We start from the raw sequence: 18,971 nt of genomic DNA, 5'->3' as shown, positions 1-18,971 counted from the left end.
CTATTAAGTACTTAATATAATTTAATGGAAAACAATGTCCCTGGTACCTATCAGTTTCTGATATCAAATTTCAATAACTTACTCCAGTGATACCAGTGTATACAAATGGGGGAAAGATGCTACCTTTCTGTCACAATGCTGAGAAAATTCACTTACCTCCTCCTCCAGCCAGTCATTGTACTGGACAATGGTGGACATAGCAACATCAGCACCTTTCATATAAAAAGTGATTTCTGCTGTGGACTCATCCTGTGGCAGAGGGAAAATAAACACAGGGCCAGTTGGGCTGTATCATTACTTATAAGCAAACGCTGGCCTAACAGAAAAGGAACTGGAAAAAGGAATTCTTGGGGAATGGATTCGACTAAGATGCATATTTTTCTTGCATATAACTTGCATATTTTTCTTTGTGAATGGCACAGTAAGAACCAAGATCAGTACAGTCCTATGCTTTAATTGTGTGTGTGTGTGTGTGTGTGTGTCTGTGTCTGCCTGTCTGTCCTAGGGTGCTACCACTAGGATTTTTATGCTCAAGGCTAGTGCTCTGTCACAGCTCTACTTCTGGCTTTTTGGTGTTTAATTGGAGATGAGAGTCTAATGGGCTTTCCTGCTTGGGCTGGCTTCAAATTGCAAATCTTATATCAACCTCTGGTAGCCAGAATTATAGGCATGAGTCACCAGCACCTGGCAAAGTTTTGAAATAGAATTAATGAACAAATGACCTTTGGTATAAGTATAAATGTTCTTAAATTTCCTAAGTTTGGTCTAAGGCCTCTCTATTCAGCAAACTTCCAAAATAGAATTTGGTGGCAAGAGCCACCAGTGTCCTGTGAGACAGGATATTTTTATTGAAGATAAATAAAAAAACTTTGATTGAAAAAAAAAAACCTTTTACTTATTTTGCCTTAGTATTCTTAGGAGAGTTATTTTAAATCACCAGATACGTTGTGTCATTACAGCTACACTAGTGTCTTGTGTTCAATTGTTAGCTTTAGCTTTTATTTAAATAAATATATACATATATGTACATATCACTACGATAAGCAAAGAGCTTTTAGTGCGCAGTGAATTTGCATTCTAGGTGAGCAGGCTGAGAAGGACCTGATGGAAGCTGTCAGGGAGTGCCTACCCTGACGATGATGCCCATCCGCTTGCTCTCGGAGGTGAAGGGGAACACCTGCAGGATGCAGTAGGTCAGGACTTGGCCACCAGGTGTCTTCAGCTGCACAGAGGTGAGGTCCCTGCTGATGAGAGTGAGCCCGACGCTCTCTGTCCAGCGGACCAGCGCGACCTGAGGAGACCACAGCGCGGGAGGCCTGGCTGTCCCGAGGGACTGCACGGAGCCACACGGCACACTGGTGCACAGAGAGCTCAGCAAGGTGTGGTGGACACACAAGCACATAGTCTTGAGAACTTTCTGTTTCACTGGGCCTGCCATATACATACTTCATAATGACATTTTATAGGTGAGCAATTAGAAATATGGCAAAAGTCCCCTGTCTGTACTGTTTAAAACAGGCCATTAGGTATCATGGAGACCTTTCTGTTGTCCATTTCCCCAGAACCAGAAGGCTATCCCTGGGAAAGGAGCACGCGCTAGCCCTACAGCAAGGCCACACCGTCAGTTTCTACACCAGGATTCTACAGGTTCGGTCAAGGAGTCAACAGTCTGAATTGTTACCCTGACCTTTTTCCTAACATAAGAGGTAAATCAGTGCTTGACTAATTGACACCACATTAATGTACCTACACAAAATAGCTGCAAAAATAAAGGAGACAAAATAGCAAAACAGACAGCTGTCTTGGGCTCTGAGCCTTGAGCTGTGAGTCCAACAGTCAGCAACTTGGTGTCTATTTACTGACTTTCCCAAGGTTTGCTTTTCCTCTTCTGTAAAGTGGAAAACACACTTGAAAACTGTTTAAAGGCTGAGATAATATGTCAATTCCCTGGCATGTGCTGATACTCAAAGAAATAGGAACTACTCTTGTTTACATTAGTTATAAAAACTTAATCCTAAGTGGAAGAATAATTTATTTTTAAATATAATTGTATTGCTATTAAGATGTTGTACAGAGGGGTTACCATTTCATCAATCAGCTAGTGAATACAAGTCTTTCTTGGACAATATCACCTTTTCCTTTTCTTTCCCCATTTCCCTTCCCCTCCTTGCCCACAAGTGACATACTTCACTTTCCACAGTGTCTACTGAATACTATGACTGCACTTCCTCCATTACTGCCCCAATTCCCCCCATCCTAACCTCCTCCAAAACAGCCCAAATAAAAAACAACACCATAAAAACCATCACTAACAAAAAAACATGTCTTCATTTCCTGGAATTCATTTTGATAGAGGAGATAGGCTTTTGGGTTCTTCCCCTCAGAGTATCCTTCTTTGGTCTGGTGGTGTGTGAATGCCTAGAGTTTTATATAGGTTATCATTTCCCGTTGTACTTTAGAGCTAGCTTCCACACATGAAAGAAAACCCATGACATCTGTCTCTCTGAGCTTGGCTTACCTCACTTAATATGATTAGTTCTAGGTTTATCCATTTCTCTGCAAGTAATGTATTATTCTTTCTAATGGCTGTATAAAACTCCATTGTGTATAGGTACCATGTTTTTTGGATCCACTTATCTACTGTAGGGCATCTGGGCTGTTTCCATAACTTGGCTATTGTGAATAGTACAGCAATGAACACAAATGTATAAGTGTCTTTTTTTTTTTTTTTGCCAGTCCTGGGCCTTGGACTCAGGGCCTGAGCACTGTCCCTGGCCTCTTTGCTCAAGGCTAGCACTCTGCCACTTGAGCCACAGCGCCACTTCTGGCCGTTTTCTATATATGTGGTGCTGAGGACTCGAACCCAGGGCTTCATGTATACAAGGCAAACACTCTTGCCACTAGGCCATATTCTCAGCCCCCCTAAGAGTCTTTATTGTATCCTGACTTGTAATGTGCTGGGGAGATGACCAAGAGTGGTATGGCTGGGTCATCGGGGTAGCTCTATGTTAAGTTTTTGAGGAACTTCCAAACTGCCTTCCAGAATGGTTGTACTAGTTTACAATTCTATCAACAGTGCAACAGGGTTTTTGTGTTTTTTTTACTCCCTACATCCCTGCCAGCATTTGCTGTTGTTTGAATTCTTTTTGTTGGCCAATCTAACTGGGGTGAAGTGGAATCTCACTGTTTGTTGTTGCTGTTTTTGCTGATTCTGGGGCTTAAACTCAGGGCCTGAGTACTGTCCCTGACTAGCACTCTACCACTTGAGTCACAATGCCACTTCTGGCTCTGAGTAGTTTACTGAAGTTTATTGGAGAGTCTAATGGTCTTTTCTGCCTGGGCTGGAGTGGAACTGAAATCCTGAGATCTCAGCCTCCTGAATAGCTAGTATTATAAGTGTGAGCCACCAGCACCCAGCTCAAAGTTGTTCTGATTTGTATTTTCTTTATGGCCAGGAATGTGGAGCAGTTCCTCATGTGTTTGTTTGCCATTCCTACTTCTTTGAAAGAATAATTTTTAAGTTAATAACATATGAATAACATTTTATGACAATAAGTATCTTCTGGGAAAAAAGGTTGTTTTTTTAAAAGAAATTTCCTTCCAGGACATTAATTACAACATGATATAATAACTCTATCATCAGGTAAAGGAGCATCATTCAAGGAGTCTGCGCCCTCACAAGGAACCAGAGGCTTTATAAGTTACCCCAGCCTAGCAAGATCCAAACCTCTATCAGTGGTCTTGTGCGGCTGGGTCTGTCATGTGCCAGCAATACGATGCTCCCAGGTACTGGCTGGATGTCAGAGCTGAGCCTTTCCCAGGTGAGCAAGGTGAGCTCATCTTTGCTTCAAGTTTCACTACCACCTGTACTTGCATAATTTTATCCCGGGCTTTGGTAATACAAACCATTTCAAGGGCATTTTAAATTCTATTTAAATTCTATCTAGCTATTGTGAGTTCAATCTTATTGCACTCTGAAATTCACGTGAGGGTAACTTTATGCCCTTAGGGAAACTGTACAAATTTCCAGCAGCTCTGGCTCTGAGCCTGATCACTTGAGTAGGAAGAGTTTTACAGACTGAGCACATGGCTGTACTCCTCAACTCTGTTTCCTCACCTGTACAAAGACCATGACTGTGGCCACCTTTTAGGCTTCTGTGAGCAAAACAGAAAGCACTGTAGGATCTCTGGTAGGATGTCCAGCACTTTCTAATTACCACTAAGTGTACCGTGGTATAGACATCATCTTTGCATGTTCTCTCAGAAAGGGTTCACTTTTAAAACCAGGTTTCTAAGTACCTAGCCATAAATTCAGGGGCAGAAGGCTTCCAGATCTGCAGTAGCTGGGCTAAAGAGCTGTTTTCTCACTCTGAATGCTGAGCGTTCCGAACCAGTGTGCATGTTGAGTGGGACCATGGGGTAAAGCTCCCAGGTGCTTGTCAGGGCTCTCAGGCTATAGGGCGGGGGCCTGGGGTCCAGAGGCCATCACCAAGCCCACGGGTGGGCAAAGAGGCATTTCCTCCAGCTCCAGGCTATTGCTGGCACGATCTGCGGTGTACAGCTCTCACGCCACACAGGCGCTCTTCGGGGCTTTCACTTCCTCAACAGTTTTTGGGGTCTTGTAGAGAAGACTCATCTTAGATTAACTGTGGGGATTGTTTTAGAATGGCAGTTTAAAGTTAGTACGGTTACAAATTATATGTACTTCACTGCATCAGGGAGAAACCTTGTATCATTTTTGGATACTTAAAGTGCAGTTAGTCTGTGATAACAGTGGCCTAAACAGTTCTAGAATACCACAACGGAAGGTGGTATTTTTATTTGTTACACAATCAGAAATGTATTTCTTGAAAAGAAGGAATAAGGGATGAGGACTCAAACAACCTTTCTCAATCTAAGTCCTTCTTCATCTGTGCCAGGAAGTGTCAGAAAGTGGCGTGAAGTGCCAGAGCAACAAACAACCAGCCCTGCCCTACCTGAGAGGGGCCTTAGCCTGCCACACACCCTAAGCCTGCAAACATCAGCATCTCGGTTCTCTCACAGGCTATGGCTCCACAGGGAGGCAGAACGCTGGTATCTCTGCTGACACCTTCATCAGTCTCTGGTCTACTACAGACCTAGTTGATGGACATAATTCAAACATCTGCTTTCTCAAGTAGTAGTGGCCACATACAGTGCTTCAATTTCTCTTCAGCCCAAACAAAAATACAAATTTAACTTAAATTAATAAAACTGTAGTTATCAGATATTAGAATGCCAAGTCAAGAGAATTAGTTGTATGGAATTATTATCTTGCGGTGAAAAACATTGTGAAATTAAACAATTAGTTTTCATCTTTAGAAACCTCAGGGCTGGGAATATGGCCTAGTGGTAAAGTGCTTGTCTCGTATACTTGAAGCCCTGGGTTCGATTCCTCAGCACCACATATATAGAAAAAAGCCAGAAGTGAAGCTGTGGCTCAAGAGGTAGAGTGCTAGCCTTGAGCAAAAAGAAGCCAGGGACAGTGCTCAGGCCCTGAGTCCACACCCCAGGACTGGCAACAAAAACAAAACAAATTAAGAAAAAAGAAAAAAAGAAACTCCAATGATCTCCTTAACTGGCCCTTTAGGTAAGGCCAGGGCATCCATACACACCTGTCCAGTGCTTGCACATACTCCAGGCTAGGGGCAGTGGGGCAGTACAGTCTCACATCGTAGTACTGGCTTAAGAATTATAGTTTGGGGGCTGAGAATATGGCCTAGTGGCAAGAGTGTTTGCCTCTTATACATGAAGCCCTGGGTTTGATTCCCCAGAACCACATATAGAAAACGGCCAGAGGTGGCACTGTGGCTCAAGTGGCAGAGTGCTTGAGCAAAAAAGCCAGGGACAGTGCTCAGGCCCTGAGTCCATGGCCCAGGACTGGCAAAAAAAAAAAAAAAAAGAATTATAATTTGGAAAACTGACAACGACATGTTCTCCTTACAATCTGTGACTGGAAATTACATATGTCCTTATATAGATAATACCTCTTGGTATTTAAAATGTCTCATCAATTTGGGAACTATATTCAGTAAGCTGGAATATCAAATTTAAAGAGATAAAACAGAATATCAAGCAAAAATAAATCCAAGGTCTTGACCTTCTATACTGTATTCCAACTAGGCCAGACCACATCTGATGTCGATATTTTTGACTCTGCTGGTTTAAGAGTACACGACTCTGGAAGACACTCAGAATTTGACTCATAAACTTGAGGATTTCCATTTTGAATATGTAATTGTTGCTTTTCCATTTTGTGAAAAATAAATGAAATGAACCTTTGGATTTGTGTTCATTTTGATGGTCTTTGAAAGATCTCTTGCCTTCTTCCTAGAAGAAAACACACAGTAACAGATGGAATGCCTTATGCTTATCAAAAGCTGAGAGAAACTGAAGTGTAAAAATGTTTACTTGTGCTGTTGCTTTGTGAGAAAAATCATGGAGAGAAGGCATGTGAGGGTCAGAACACTACATGTGGGGCTCAACTGACTGCACAGAAGGGTGTGCCTTTGAAAATAGGCAGACAGCTGTATGTACTCCAAGTTTTAAGGTTGTTACCATCTCAGCACGGGTGTTCTGGTACTCATTAGGACTGTGTGCTACATGCTTAACGGTGTGTCACGGAGGAGCTGGAATTAGAACTCTTACTCCACGTCTCCAGGGTGTTATAAGAGACTAATACACTAAGAGCCTAAAATCATCTACCAGTGATCCAGTACTGTAATTTAGAGTCAGCTACATGCTCCAAATTACAGTACTGAAGAAGACATGTGGATGTCAGAAGAGCTGATCTCTTGTCTGGAGGGAAGCAGAACACATTCCTGCCATGTCCAACCCAAGATCAAAGTGAAACTTGCCATGTTTTTCTCAATACAACTACTTTATAAGCCACAAATGATCTAATACGCCAAGGTTAATTTTCAATTTACACAGTGAAAGGTTACTATTACATTGTGACCTGTAAATTGCATCTTTCCGCGAATACCCTATCATCTCCTGGTGCCCCACTGCAGTCAGGACGGAGGCTTTCTATATTTGGTGACTCACATCTGTTTATTATTTAGCTTATGCTTGGTTTCACAGCCCTTTAGAGTTAGCAGCTTATAACAAAAATCAGTTTAGCTTCTTACACCCAATCCAGTGTTCCATACAATACAATTTTATTTTTGGCCAGTTGTGGGGCTTAAACTCAGGGCCTGGGTGCTGTCCCTGAGCTCTTTTTGCTCAAGGCTGGCACTCTACCACTTTTGAGGTACAGCGCCATTTCCAGTTTTCTGAGAGTTTCATGGACTTTCCTGCCTGGGCTTGCTTTGAACAAGTGCCCAGTTATCATACAACTGTTTTAATCAGCAATTGCCCTGAGGATTCCCTCTACAAAGACAATTACACACACACACACACACACACACACACACACACACACACACACACAAACAGTCAAGCTTTTCAAAAGACCGATGATTAAATTACTGTCCAGAGGTAACTTGCTTAGTGTTGGGCAGAATTCTTAAAAATGTCTGGGAGTAGGCAGCACCTTCATGCACCTGCTGTGAATTCCTACTCATGTGTTCATTCAGTCAGACAAGTTTAGGTGCCCCTGCCAAGGACAGCTGACGCCTGTTGCCAACAGCTCTCCAGCTCTGGACTGAGCTTTGAAGCCCTACCTCATGGTGTGGGTGGAAATACTGGGGGGCCGAGTGGTGAAGGAAACCTCTCAAGAGATTTATCTCTGATTATTTTAAAATAGTTGTACTATTCTTTTAGAAGGCTCTTAGAAATAACATATCTATAGGAAATATAGTGATGAAAGCAAAACTTTAGTGGCATCAATAGTCTGGCTCTGTTTTCTTCTAAGAAGTTCAGGCAAAAGAAAAAAAAAAACATACCCACACACACTTTCAGGGCTAGTGATATAACTCATTAGTACAATGTATACCTGGTGTGTTAAAACCCTGCATTAAACCTATCCCTTAAAGAGTAAAATAAAAACAATGAAATAAACCTACTTTCTAAAACACACCAGCACTACAAAGAAGCCAACATCATTACCAAACAGATAGATGATGGGTCTTCCAGTCATGTGTGCAGTAAATGGGGAGCTTGTGCATCAGAACCCCATGCAGGTCCAGGAAGGCTAAGCTGCACTCGAATGCCCCCTTCTGGCCTCAGGCCCATTATGCGGGGCAGAAAGCAGGACAAGGAACACCAAGAGCAGCCCGGGGTGTGTATTCACAGCTGGGGCAGCCAGAAGAAGCAGAGTAAGACAAGTTCCTGTTTCCAGTGCTTTTTAAGATAGGAGGTTGAATAGAATTCTCAAGACATGAGGAAAAGTGTCAATGGGAAGTGCTCTAAGCACATCTTGGTGTGGGGACTTCTGAATGCTGGATACACCCTGGGTCTAAGGCTCCCTAGAAGTTGCTAGTTTGCCTCTAAACCACTTACTCAAATGCAAATTTTACATCATCTGAGAGAGTAGAATCGTGTACACAAAATTAAATCTCTGGTGGCTGCTGTGCATAGGGCCTGTACATACGGAATACTGATGGCACTGACTTTAGGGTTGCATTGTAGATTTACCCCGTGGTGCATCACCTATGTGTATCAGATCCACAGTCAGCTTAACACTAACCAATTCAAGGCCAACTTCTGGCAACAAGTTGAGGTACTGCTCAAACACTCTAGAAAAAGATTTAAAAAACCTTTCTATGCTGTCTATACATGAGAAAAAGAGAAGATAAATGACGAAGGCAAGGTGGAAAGCGTAATGTTACTTGACTTTTCAAGTCTGAAGCTGCGCATTTTAGTTAAGTCAGATTGTTTAAGCTTGATGTAGTCCCATTTGTGAATTCACTCTATATGTTGAGCCCTTAGAATTCTATCCAGGAAGTTCCTGCCTATGCCAACGAGTTCTGGTGTTGCCCCTTTCTTAATTCTCTATAATTTCATTATCCAGAAATTACTACTGTTCTTGAAAAGCTTGACAGAAATTTCCCATAGAATAGCAATTCTATCATATACCTGCCAGCTCTACCCTAACGATACATTTTTACCATGTACTTTATGAATCATAACCTAGTCAATGACATCTCATCATTTTTTATTGTGGTTACTACAATCATTATTATAATAGAATTATTAACTTAAAATGCAATTTGATCATCTGGAAAAACTGCTAATCAATAGTCACAGACAGGCTGTGTAGTATTTATTCCCTATTGGTCTTGAAGGTCACAGAGTGAAGGCTTCATGTCATGACAATGATTTGCTCCTCACAAATATATTGACAAAACCTCACAATTAGTCTTGCTTCAGTAGATACACACAATAAAATGAATTTAAAAATAAAGCACACAAAATAGTGGTAGAAGGGGTGAATACAATCAAAGAATACCATATGTATGTAAGAAAATATCACAATAAAATTCAACATGCTAATAAAAGATAGAGTGCACTACTACCACTAGTGCTTATGTCTATAAATCTGAAAACAGTGCTGTGAACATTCTTCTGTTTTTGAAAAATCCTCTTGTGGTTTGTCATTAATTTTGGTTGATTCTTGCTCACAAATGCTAGAACACAGTAGTAATAACAACATCTTGGAATATTATTTAATATAGAACTTACTGATGAGAAAATGTAGCCAAAGAGAGGGAGAGAATGCTACTAATAAATAGCTAGTTTATGGGAGTAAACAGTCATTAATAATCATGGACAATCAATCTTTTTGCACCACAAGCAGCAGAGGTCATCCCTTGCCTTGATCACCTGTATCAATGACATCTGCATCCTGAGGTTGTGAGTTTATGTTCTTTTATAATCATAAAACTCATCATCTGAGTTTAGTATGGGCGTTCTGCAACTGCACTGGACATGTATTTAAAACAATGTAGAAGAATGGCTTTTAATTCTGTATTTCCAGAGGATAGTTAGCTAACATTTGCTCAGCTGGAGTTTACTATGCTGAGCTTATAGAGATAAATTGACAGGGTAGCAGAACTTTCTACTCTCATAGAGAAAATGAAATATTGATCACTTATCATAAGAAACAATGACCAGGGCATAAGTAGACTCTACTTCATGAATACAAAATCAGTGATTTTACACTTTGACATCATCACCACCACTTTCTATACCTTCAAGTATCCCAAGTATATCACAGATTACAGGCCACAGGAAGTACTTCGTACTTATATCTCATAGGAATCTAAAACATTAAAAATAAATCCCCCCAGATTTCCATTACATGTATAATAAAACTCAGCTGTGCACATATGTAGGTAGGATAAAAGATCCTTTTTCTTTGAAGAAAATGAAAATCAAAGCTGCTTGTATTAGGAAGAACAGCAACTGTGATATTATAGACTAAAAAAGTGGGGGTGCTCCACTTAGCAAATTATATTCTTCAGAATAAGATGGCATAGGCATCTCAAACTGATGGAGGTTGTAGAGGGGATAGTAGAGTTGCAGGATGTACAAAACTAGGGCCTTCAAATTACATTCTTTGTACAGAATAACGTAACACAACACAGAGCTATGAGCTAAGAGGGCTCTAAGAATGGTGCTGATAGGATTATACAAAACTAAAGACTCTTAAATGATAATGCTGCTTATTAACCATGTATGTTGTGGTAGGTCAAAGCTGAGGTTAAACAGAAAACATCAATTGAACCATTTCCCTAAATAAAGCTCTAGGGTGCAATATTCTGAGCACTTTATTCAATAAAAAATGCTTTTAGAATGGTACTTTGGTGATTGGGAAGCATTGCTATCATCTGTCAACCTAACAGCAGCAAAGTTCAATATGCTAAACAACAGTCCATTCTGATGATTTTCCTGAGGCTCTGGATCTGAACACATCACATCAATATTGCTCCTTAAAAATTATGATAAAGTCAATTGTTTTCATTTTCAAATTTAAAATATGTGTTAGGATTCTGCACAGATATTTACTGTTTGCTGCTTTTAATTATTCTCCAATTTCCAAACAAGTCAAAAAGTCAAATATAAGGTTAGCAGGTTTTCTGTTGTAATTTCTCTAACCCCTTAGCTACCTCTGAATCAATGAAATCTCCCTATACTATGAATCCTTGTATGAAGATTTAAGAAACATCACAACATGAAAAAACTTTAAAAATCCCATACACATTCAACAAAATTCATACTTCTTTTGGCAGATAATAAGCTAAATATGTAAAGTAATGTTTTAAACTTCAATAAGATCACCAAGGTTCCCATATTCAGGAGTAGGAAATAATTCCTTCTCAACATAATCATATGGAATGCAGAGGATTTCTGCAATGCTTTGCAATAGAAGAAACGATGTATTTCAACCTTTCTATAGAAGAAAAAGAAAGATGCCTTTTCCTTACAAGAAGCATCTGTTTCAAAGCCTAGTTTGGAAAGCTAAGAAGCTGGTAATGTGTAAGTCATAAAAATCTTAACTACATACATTGTCAGTTTTAGATTGTTGAATTGCTCATCGTAGGTTCCCTATCAACATATAAAGAATTTTGACACTCCGACTCTACAAGTCATACTGGAATGGCTATGAGAGATGTATACATATTTGCCAGCCAACAAAATCTAGTGGTGATGGTGGTGTAGGCAGCGTTATACCCAGCAACTAAACGACACAGAGAGTACTAGAGTGAGTGCCTGAGCCAAAAAAATGCAACTCTACCTTCTGCATTTCCCATTTTACTAGAAACGAATTTTATTCTGGGACTCATGAAAATTGCCAACAGTTTAATCCCAATTTTCAGACTATGTCTGCTTTCTGAAAATAGAGAAATGCCAATGTGACTCAAAAGAGGTTTCATTCTACATCAAGGCAAACTCCTTCTGAACTCTGGGTGTAGCCTTGCCATGCCAGAGGGACTCGCTCCTACTTGAACTTGAGTGGTAGGGTTTTGTGGCCCCTTCTTCCTCTAAGCCTGTTTATAAATAACCAAATGCTCTCTTCCCTCCTACTAGATGAGCAGTAGCTCCATTTCCCCTGTAGCCTGAGATCTACGAGGTCAGCTAGTATTTGCTCTGACAAGTGAATGCAACACTTGAGTGTAGTTATGATCAAAGTATCAGACAGAAACAACTTAAAAGAGGAAAGATTTATTGCAGGTCCTCATTTGAGAAGGTCATGGCTTCCTGGCTCCATGTTCTCGAGCAGACTGTGTGGTGGGACCACATGGAGGATTAGGCTGTTCACCTCTAGGAGGACTGTAAGCAGAGACAGTGAAAGGGACCAGGCACAGCCCCTCAAAGGCACATCTCCTAGTGACCCATGCTCGCCAGGTGGGCCCCACCTCCCAGTTTCTATAGCCGTCTAAAAAAGATCCAGATGGGGACCAAGCATTCAACACATAATACAGAAACATAAGGCTCAAAAACAAAGGTTTCAAAATAAAAACATAAGGCTCATTCATGTCCATTTCATAATGCAAAATACATTTAGTCCGTCTTCTCAAATCTCCTAAATCTTAAAAAGATCTGATACTAGAGGTAGAGGAAGTACTATTTAAGGCGACATGGTGGACAGAGAAATACCAAGGTCCAAGTAGAATGAGAAGTGAGTCAAGGCCAGGAAATGGGCCAGACAGAACAGAGATATGAAAAACAACATAAGCCATTCTTATAGTGAGTACTTAAAAACATAGCAAGAGAAAGAGATAATCAATAGGGCCCACAAAACAGGGGATGGCTACTTAAAAGAAGCCTAATAAAACCTATAAACCACACACTTGACCTTATATTGTATTTGAACTGCTGTGCCTCTTAGGCTGCCTGCCTACCAGACTTCTCTTGCACTTTCATCCCAGTAATTCTTTGTTTCTCCTAACCTCCTGTATCTATTTATTTTTGATGATCTTTAAGTAGTTGTACAAAGGGTTCAACATGTCAATTTATGAGTGCAGTGCATTTTGATCAATGTTATCTTTCCCCTTCTTCCTTCTCTCCCTCCTTCTCTCCCTGTCTGTCAGTCTGTCTGTCTTCCCTAGGAGAGGTTCTGGTCTCTCATTATCATCCTTGCAGCTTCTGTTCTTAGGGGACAGTCATACCCAACTTTCATGGAAAAGGAGGTTAAAAAAAATGGAGTATGTATTATATAATAGTCGAAGTTTCAATGGCATTATTAAACTCTGGGTTTATTATGTTAGTCTAGAAAAGTAGTAAAATTCTGCTAACATGATAGTCTTGTGCCATTTCTGTATCTCAAGTATTCTACAAAATACTGACACACTGGAACCAAAGCTCTCTCTCTGCTAGGCCTGAAACATGCCAGAGGGAAATACACTGAAAGGAGCTGACCATTCCCAAGCCTTCAGCTAAGCCTCAGCTAGAAGCTGGGACACAGCCCTGTATCCACTCTCTAGAGAAAAGCAATTCCTGTGGCTCTTGAGCTGAAGTGCTACCTATGGAGAACACATAGTTTGCACTGTGAAAATAACCTGTTGAAACAAGATCCTTTACGTGAGGCAACTGACCTCATCAGGGCTGGATGCCTGGTAGGTTCGGTTCTCATCACTGAAGTCTTGATCGGCTTCAGCAAACTCTGTCTCCTCGGTGATGCCAGCCCGAGCTTCATAGACAGGAGTCACGTTGTGACACAGGGCAATGGCTTTGACTGCTTCATGGATTCGACTGCTGACACTTTTTCTAACTTTGGGGGTTGAAGACTGGGTTCTTCTCAGTGGAGCTGAACTAGGGTTGTTACTGCCTGCTGGAGGATACACCTTTAAAACATAATACCATGTAATTAGAGGTCAGACAAAGCAAGGTGGTCAATGCAAGATTAATAAGTAGCTAGAGATAAGAAAACTGCTACAGGTAAAAGAATGCTAACAGCAGGACAGAATTTTAAGTATTCCAATAATACCATAAATAAATCCAACTTGTAATAATTTCTGAACTCAAATGATCTAGCTTGTACCCAGATACTGTAGTACGCATTTTCAGAGGAAACCCTGTCGTATTTCAAAGTTATGTTTAAGCAAAGCACCTGCTCATGATACACTCTCGTACCTGGCTCCATAGGGCGCAGCTGGCTATGTGAATTAACTGTCACCCTTCAGTGGTGACTTTCTGTTACTCACTCCCTACCCGAGCAGGTGTCAGACAACACTATTGAATCCCAACAAGACTGGCACAAGTCCCCCTGTTAACTTTAGAGACTCACATCAGTCCTTAGAAAGTAGACTAGGGCCAGAACCAGTAAGCCCAACCCATGTTTCAGTGCTGCCTTGGGAGGGGTCTGCTTGGTGTTCAGTTGTACTGGCTCACGTGATGCCCACCCAGCAGAGGAGAGGCTTAGCCATTTCCTCTTCCGAATTTTGTTGCATTCATGCTTATGGAAGTTAATTTCACAAAAATGCCATTAAAGGTGATGCTTTCTACTACTAAAGGTGTCTAGTGGGGAAATACAATCAGGTTATAAAAGATTTGTGTGATGCTGGGAGCTAGCGGCTCATACATAGGATCCTATCTACTCAGGGGGCTGAGATCTGAGGCTAGCTGGGCAGGAAAGTCTGTGACACTCCAAGTAAACACCAAAAAAGCTGGAAGTGGACCTATGGCTCAAATGTTAAAGTGCTGGCCTTGACTGAAAGCTCAGTAATAGCAGCCAGGAACCTGAGTTCAAGTCCTAGGACTGGCACAAAAAAAAAAAAAAAGAGAGAAAGAAAAAAAAGATTTGTGCTTCATTAGAGTAGACCTACTGGACTGCTATTCTAATAATAAACAGAATACAATTAAGGAGTAACATCAATTTCACATTTAAAGCACTCTATGATTAGCCTACAGACAGCATTTAGTAAAGATGATATTTAAAATTTTCTTAAAGTAGTAAATCTTTGGTGTCGCTATATAATGATTTTTTCTGCTTTTAATTTTTTCCTGGTAAAATAATTTACTTAGAGCTATTAAAATCATATTCATAGATAATATAAATTAACGGTTTAAAAACAGCTATTACCCAGTACTATATTTCAATCTTGATGGAGATTCTAAGAGAAAGAAGACTTTATTCCTTCTACCTTTCAGCTTTTTCTTCTAATAAGTATTTTAAGGCTGGGATGTAAGTCAGTGCTTACTAAGTATGTGTAGCACTGGATCTGAACCCCTGCACTACAAAAATACACACATAAATATTATACATTATTTAAAAAAAAAAAAACCCTCCGGGGCTGGGAATATGGCCTAGTGGCAAGAGTGCTTGCCTCGTATACATGAGGCCCTGGGTTCGATTCCTCAGCACCACATATACAGAAAATGGCCAGAAGTGGCGCTGTGGCTCAAGTGGCAGAGTGCTAGCCTTGAGCAAGAAGCAGCCAGGGACAGTGCTCAGGCCCTGAGTTCACGGCCTAGGACTGGCCAAAAAAAAAAAACCCTTCATACCTCAATGAATCACATCCACATGAGATCCAAAGCGGTATCGATACATCTGGACATATGATTATGCATGTACAAATATTACATGTAATAAAATATATGCCAGAATGGTAGCAATTATAGAAGAGAAAGTTATCCAAAAAAATGAATACATTATTACAACTGAATTCTATACAGGGAAAGTATATTTGAGTCTAAGCAACATCAAATCTAAAGAAAGTTACTGTAATTCATGTAGCTGACATCACAGCTCTGGGACTTGGAAGCGCTGAGCTATGGCAGAAAGGTAAGCTATCACACTCTGGGACTGAGTGGGCAGAGGACATTGCCATATTCAAAGCAAACTAGCAAGAAGACGGAGAAGCAGCCTGAGAAAGTAACATTTCTGGACAGATAACAATGTTGGACTTGGCATTGCAAACAGGTTTAAAATGCTATTAGTTGAATTGCTAGGTGTAAGGATTCTGACATAGCTTGAAATTATGACAGTTAAAAGAAGTTAAATAAATGGGAGGGCGGGGAATCACTACTTGTGGCCAGGACCGTGTCAATTATCAATTGGATCTAAAAGTAGTACACACACACACACACCCTAACACATCTAATGTCAGGCACGTGGACAGTTAGGAATGAATCACTTGTACAGCATGCCTGTTTGTAAACTTGTGCAGATGGACTCTAAGCTGTATCCCAATGCTTAAAGCAAAGCAAACTTGGTCTTGTAATCTCAAACAGCTATTGCAAGGTGGTAATGTCTTTTTTTTTAAGTTCTATTTATTAGGAGCATATAGTAATTATTTACCGGTAAAGTCATGGGGTGGCTGTGATTTACTTAAAAATAACGTAGTGAGAGAGAGACTGGCTATGAAGGAAGCAACCTGCCATGCACTCTGCAGCATCACTGCTGAAGCGAAATGAAAAACTCATGATGAGTCATAGTGCAATAGCACAGTAAGTACCTTCGTTATTGAAAAAGAAAAAAGAATTTACTGTTGCAAAGTTAAGGAAGTTTTATTGTCGAGAAAAGCAAAAAGACCGTTAGGAAACACACAGATACAGAATTTAGCCAGATGTCCTTCGAAATACTATTTACTGAATGACTGCTGTTTTTTATTTATTTATTTATTTATTTATTTTATTTTATTTTTTGGCCAGTCCTGGGGCTTGGACTCAGGGCCTGAGCACTGTCCCTGGCTTCTTCTTGCTCAAGGCTAGCACTCTGCCACTTGAGCCACAGCGCCACTTCTGGCCATTTTCTGTATATGTGGTGCTGGGGAATCGAACCCAGGGCCTCATGTATACAAGGCAAGCAAGCACTCTTGCCACTAGACCATATCCCCAGCCCCTCTTTTTATTTTTTATATAATTCACTAAGCAAACTTCTATGAATATGTCCATTATGTCTTCTATAACCACACTAATGTAGAAATGCTTACTCAATGCTACTTCTCAATTGAGATCTTAGTAATAATCATCAGAAGAAACAATGTAACGTAACATTATCAGAGGAGACTGGTACTGTACAGATGAGCACAGAACACACTCAAGCTGAGCTCAACAGTATTCCATCACATGCAGAAGTATATTCAAGTACCTGGGAATAGGAATTCAGGACATGGTTCTGGATTTCATCCATGGTGTCAGTTCCGTAGGAAACGGTGCCCAGGTGTAGCCGTTTAAATATCATCTCATTCTGAGTCAGCGTGCCTGTGACAGAGGCAACACCAACAGTGATTGGGCAGTACAAGCAATGCCTGGCTGCTGCTTACATGTGTGCTCTATGTGTTTGCAACCCCAAGGCTGCTCTGTCTCCCCCAAGAAGCTGGGACACTTGCTGGAAGACAACATGCTCACGGAATGTTCTTTGCTATCATGTTCCATTTGACCCTAAGGACAAGGCGTTTTCTGACTAGCACGCACACATCCCATTCCCCCTTAACAGTCTTTTCCTTCCCACCCCCCACCCCCCCGGGTCCTGGGGCTTGAACTCGGCCTGGGCACTGTCCCTGAGCTTCTTTTCCTGAAGGCTAGTGTTCTACCACTCAAGCCACAGCACTACTTCTGGCTTTTTCTGAGGAGTTTATTGGAGATAAGAGTCTCAAGGGCTTTCCTGCCTGGGCTGGCTTCTAATCATGGTCCTAAGATCTCAGCCTCTGTAACAGTAGTACAGGCATGAGCCACTGGTGCCTGGCCCCTTAGCAGTCTTTAACAATAGGCCAGGTCTAGTTATGTGAAGAAAGCTTGGACTTGGCTTGGCAGCTAGACTATTTGGCACAAATATAACCTCTGCCTGCTGTGAAAGAGGCAAAAAACAAGAAAACAGCCACTATAACTTCATAGTTACAGCATAGCACACTGTAAGGAAGATAATAAGTAGCAGTTAATTAACATGACCTACCTGTTTTAGAAACTGTAGTTTGGAACTTAGGAGTTTTAGTAAAATGAAGAGCTGCTCCAAATGCACCCAACCCTTAGTATGCATTTGTACCATTTAGAACAACAGAAAAGCAGTCTATCAAATAGGAGACAGTTTCCTTAGGTGAGTTTCTAAAACGAAAGCTTTGAGCTGTCCAATGCTTGCTCTTGGGTAGACCAGGGCAGAAGTTATTAACACAAGGCCTGCAGGTTAAGCCATCTAACTTAATGTATACATACACATACAGATGCACAGGAGTCACGCCCCTTGTTTCATAGGACAACACAGAACAGTTAATGGCCCTAGGAGTGTAAAGCATATGTGTAAGGTACTGCTTGAGTCTTGTCTCCCCCTTGGAGCTTCTGCACTTGTCTCAGAGAATATATAGCAAAGATTCCACTGACACTGATGTGGTGATAAGTGTGCTAAGTGTGAATACACACAACATATAATAATTTTCATGAAAGCTAGGATTTTTTACATGGTCACAAAACGCCCATTACTATACTAATTTTTATTTTCTTTGGCATACATGATACTGAAAACATATACAACTAAGCCCATATAGGTCAGTTATGGTGTAAGAGGGAAACAGACCACTGGCTAGAAACTTTCCCCTAGAACACAAAACCCCCTTCAAAAGAAGGGGTCTAGGGCTAGGAATGTGGCTTAGTGGTAGAGTGCTTGCCTAACATGTATGAAGCCCTGTGTTCGATTTCTCAGTACCACATAAACAGAAAAAGCCAGAAGTGGTGCTGTGGTTCAAGTGGTAGAGTCCTAGCCTTGAGCAAAAGCAGCTCAGGGACAGTGCCCAGGCCCTGAGTTCAAGCCCAGGACTGGCCAAAAAAAGGGGGGGGCTATATTATGTAATTACTATTTTCGATACTTCTGATGAATGCTTTTACAATGGATATGATGTTATAGTTTTACAAATCCTTAAGAATATCTATTGTCAAGATGCTTATTAGTTTTATACATTTCACTTTTAGTGTTCTATGTAGCCCCTTGAAAGTGGCTAAACCTGTAGAGGACCCCTACGTTTCAAAGAAGCAGAAATAAAACAATCACAATTATGAAATGGCTGGTTTATACCATCATAATTAGGTAACGGTGAATTTACTTAAAATAAAAGGTTATACTAAATAGTGTAGTT

The 18,971-nt window shown here is 40.8% G+C and overlaps 1 protein-coding gene across 8 annotated transcripts in view; it reads right to left on the bottom strand.

Annotated features, from left to right (window-relative positions):
• Positions 1-18,971, bottom strand: part of Atp9b (ATPase phospholipid transporting 9B (putative)) — a 182,445-nt gene that overhangs the window by 37,682 nt on the left and 125,792 nt on the right. For 7 of the 8 annotated variants that reach the window (XR_007213409.1, XM_048363525.1, XM_048363528.1 and 4 more), the window contains 4 exons: positions 16,997-17,109; positions 13,500-13,748; positions 1,130-1,291; positions 157-249 (listed from right to left, as the gene is read on the bottom strand). Coding sequence is in view for 7 of the 8 variants with exons in the window: in XM_048363525.1 (XP_048219482.1) it covers positions 157-249; positions 1,130-1,291; positions 13,500-13,748; positions 16,997-17,109 (617 nt within the window). In the remaining variant the exon portion in view is untranslated. The remainder of the gene's footprint in view (positions 1-156; positions 250-1,129; positions 1,292-13,499; positions 13,749-16,996; positions 17,110-18,971) is intronic. The other variant, XM_048363532.1, reaches the window with a different exon arrangement.

This window comes from Perognathus longimembris, chromosome 15 (genome assembly GCF_023159225.1).
Source record: "Perognathus longimembris pacificus isolate PPM17 chromosome 15, ASM2315922v1, whole genome shotgun sequence".
NCBI lineage: Eukaryota > Metazoa > Chordata > Mammalia > Rodentia > Heteromyidae > Perognathus > Perognathus longimembris.
The sequence above is the reverse complement of the archived record's forward strand: the minus strand, read 5'-3'. Positions and strand labels throughout refer to the sequence as shown.